Source organism: Onychostruthus taczanowskii, unplaced genomic scaffold, assembly GCF_017590055.1.
Source record: "Onychostruthus taczanowskii isolate IOZ18803 unplaced genomic scaffold, ASM1759005v1 scaffold2, whole genome shotgun sequence".
In the NCBI taxonomy this organism is placed as follows: Eukaryota; Metazoa; Chordata; class Aves; order Passeriformes; family Passeridae; genus Onychostruthus; species Onychostruthus taczanowskii.
In genome coordinates this window covers 7554620-7556863 of record NW_024499239.1, presented here as the reverse complement: position 1 = coordinate 7556863, position 2244 = coordinate 7554620, and the positions used below count along the sequence as shown (strand labels likewise).

Here is a 2244-nt window from a genome sequence, read left to right as displayed (position 1 = left end):
GGGAATGTCTCACAGCATATTAGTAGCAGTTATATCAAAGTTAAATTAATTTTAATAGTCTCTAGACAATTGGAAGGAAAAAAATAGCTTGTGTCAGTGGAAAATGATAATAGTGCTAAGACTGTTAGCCCCCGTGGAGCAGCAAGAAGGTTATTTATGTGAATGGCTGTTGCACACACAGCTGGCTGGGAGGAAATGGAAAAGTTCATCATCCTCAGTGAGGGATACTTGCCATGCCTGTCCAAAGATGTGTGCAGGAATCTTTGTCTTGATGAGGAATGGTTTGTTCTCTGTAGGTTATAAATGTTACATTTTATTTTTACTTTCCAGAAACATCATTTGACTCACTGAAGATTTAAAACCGACAGAGCCATGTGGGAGAAAACTAAATTTTAGTCTCAAGTGGCGGAATCAAGTCATAAGAAGTAAAGAGATTTGGATGGTTTGTCACTAAATGGAAATTATATAGAAAGCCTCTAAGACCACTGCATCTCTCCACCCCACTCCTGCTGCACCGAGACTGCACTGTTGGCCTTGGACGTTATTAAAATGCTGGATTCAGTTAAGTGTGTTCTGGTGGGAGACTCTGCGGTTGGGAAAACATCTCTGCTGGTACGATTCACCTCTGAGACTTTTCCAGATGACTACAGACCCACTGTCTATGAAAATACCGGAGTGGATGTCTTCATGGATGGCGTACAGATCAGCTTAGGTCTTTGGGACACATCTGGCAGCGATGCCTTTAAAGGCATTCGCCCCCTCTCCTACCAACAGGCAGATGTGGTATTAATGTGCTACTCGGTGGCAAACCATAATTCCTTTCTGAACCTGAGGAACAAATGGATCAGCGAGATCCGCAGCCATTTGCCCCGCATCCCCGTTTTGGTGGTGGCCACTCAGACTGACCAGCGTGACATGGGTCCCTACAGCTCCTCCTGCATCAGCCCTGTAGATGGAAAGCGGCTCGCCCAGGATGTGCGAGCCAAAGGCTATTTGGAGTGCTCTGCCCTCAGCAACAGGGGAGTGCAGCAGGTGTTTGAGTGTGCTGTGCGGACAGCGGTCAATCAAGCCAAAAGGCAGAACAGACGGAAGCTCTTCTCCATTAATGAGTGCAAGATCTTTTGAGGACTGTCAGCAGTGGTTTTGTTCACATTTGTTCTATCTGTTTTCTCACAAAGACGCTGCAGCAGAGAGAATGGGAGGTGAATCAAAGGAGGGCTCCTGGCAGGACCACAGTGCAGGTGCCTCTTGTGAGACAGGTGTGCTCTTTATCTGAGCTTCTTCCCTCCAAAACACGTGTGATATCTTGAAAAATGAAAGGTGCATACCCTTATTCACAAGCCTGTGTTTGGACTTTGCAAGCCTGAGCTGTAGCAGGCCTAGCTTGCAGATCTGCAGATAACAGCAGTACTGAATTTGGTTTTGTTTCTGTCAGTGTTCCTCAGTTGTTGGTTTGTCTGCATCTGCATTTATTTAATGACATAATTCTGCCTGGATCAGCCCCCAACTCTGTCCTTGTGGATATTTTTTTTTACTTAAGAATGCAGTATATAAAACCTGACCAATATGTATTTTATTAAGAGGACTTTTGGATATATTGTTGAAAATCACAAAAGTTTGTTTTAATGTTTTGGAGGTTCTCCCTTTAGCTAATCACAGAAATGAACTGTCCTATCCATGTAATAAATGGCCTGCAGGCAAGCCTTAGACATGCCTGAGTCATTGCATAACAGTCATCAGTATGTCCAGCATAGGCATAATCAAAGCTTAGTGACATTTGACAGCTGTCTCCTGCAGTTTTGTGAGATTTGTTACCTTAATATTGTTCCTCAACAATGTGGTCAAAGGTGGGAAACTAATCTGATTCTTCCTAGCCTTCACTGTCTTACAACCTCAGGGCTTGCAGACAGGGTTGGTTTAGACATATGCTTGGGCTGACAGGGATGAATCTATGCTACCATCACCTCTGTTGTCCCTGCTGTAATTCTGGAGGCAAAAGATTTCAGTCTCCAGAGATGGAAGATATTTTTTCATGAGCACTTACATTCTCATATATTTTTAGTACACTTTGTTTCAAAGCAGTGGTTTTAGTGGAACCAGTCACCTACATTAGTAAAAGATTGAGTACGCAGCAAGGTTGAATGGGTACCTTTAGAATGGCTAAATTACTTTTTTTTTTTTGAGTTTGCGTGCAAAGTATAATTGCCTAGGTTATATCCAAGTAAGACTGAAACAGGCTTTACA

The 2244-nt window shown here is 43.1% G+C and overlaps 1 protein-coding gene across 1 annotated transcript; it reads left to right on the top strand.

Moving 5' to 3' along the window:
* Positions 1-549: 549 nt before the first annotated feature.
* On the top strand, positions 550-1125 carry RHOH (ras homolog family member H). The gene has a single exon (XM_041402980.1). It carries the CDS (start codon positions 550-552, stop codon positions 1123-1125), a length of 576 nt encoding a protein of 191 aa, XP_041258914.1.
* Positions 1126-2244: the final 1119 nt, after the last annotated feature.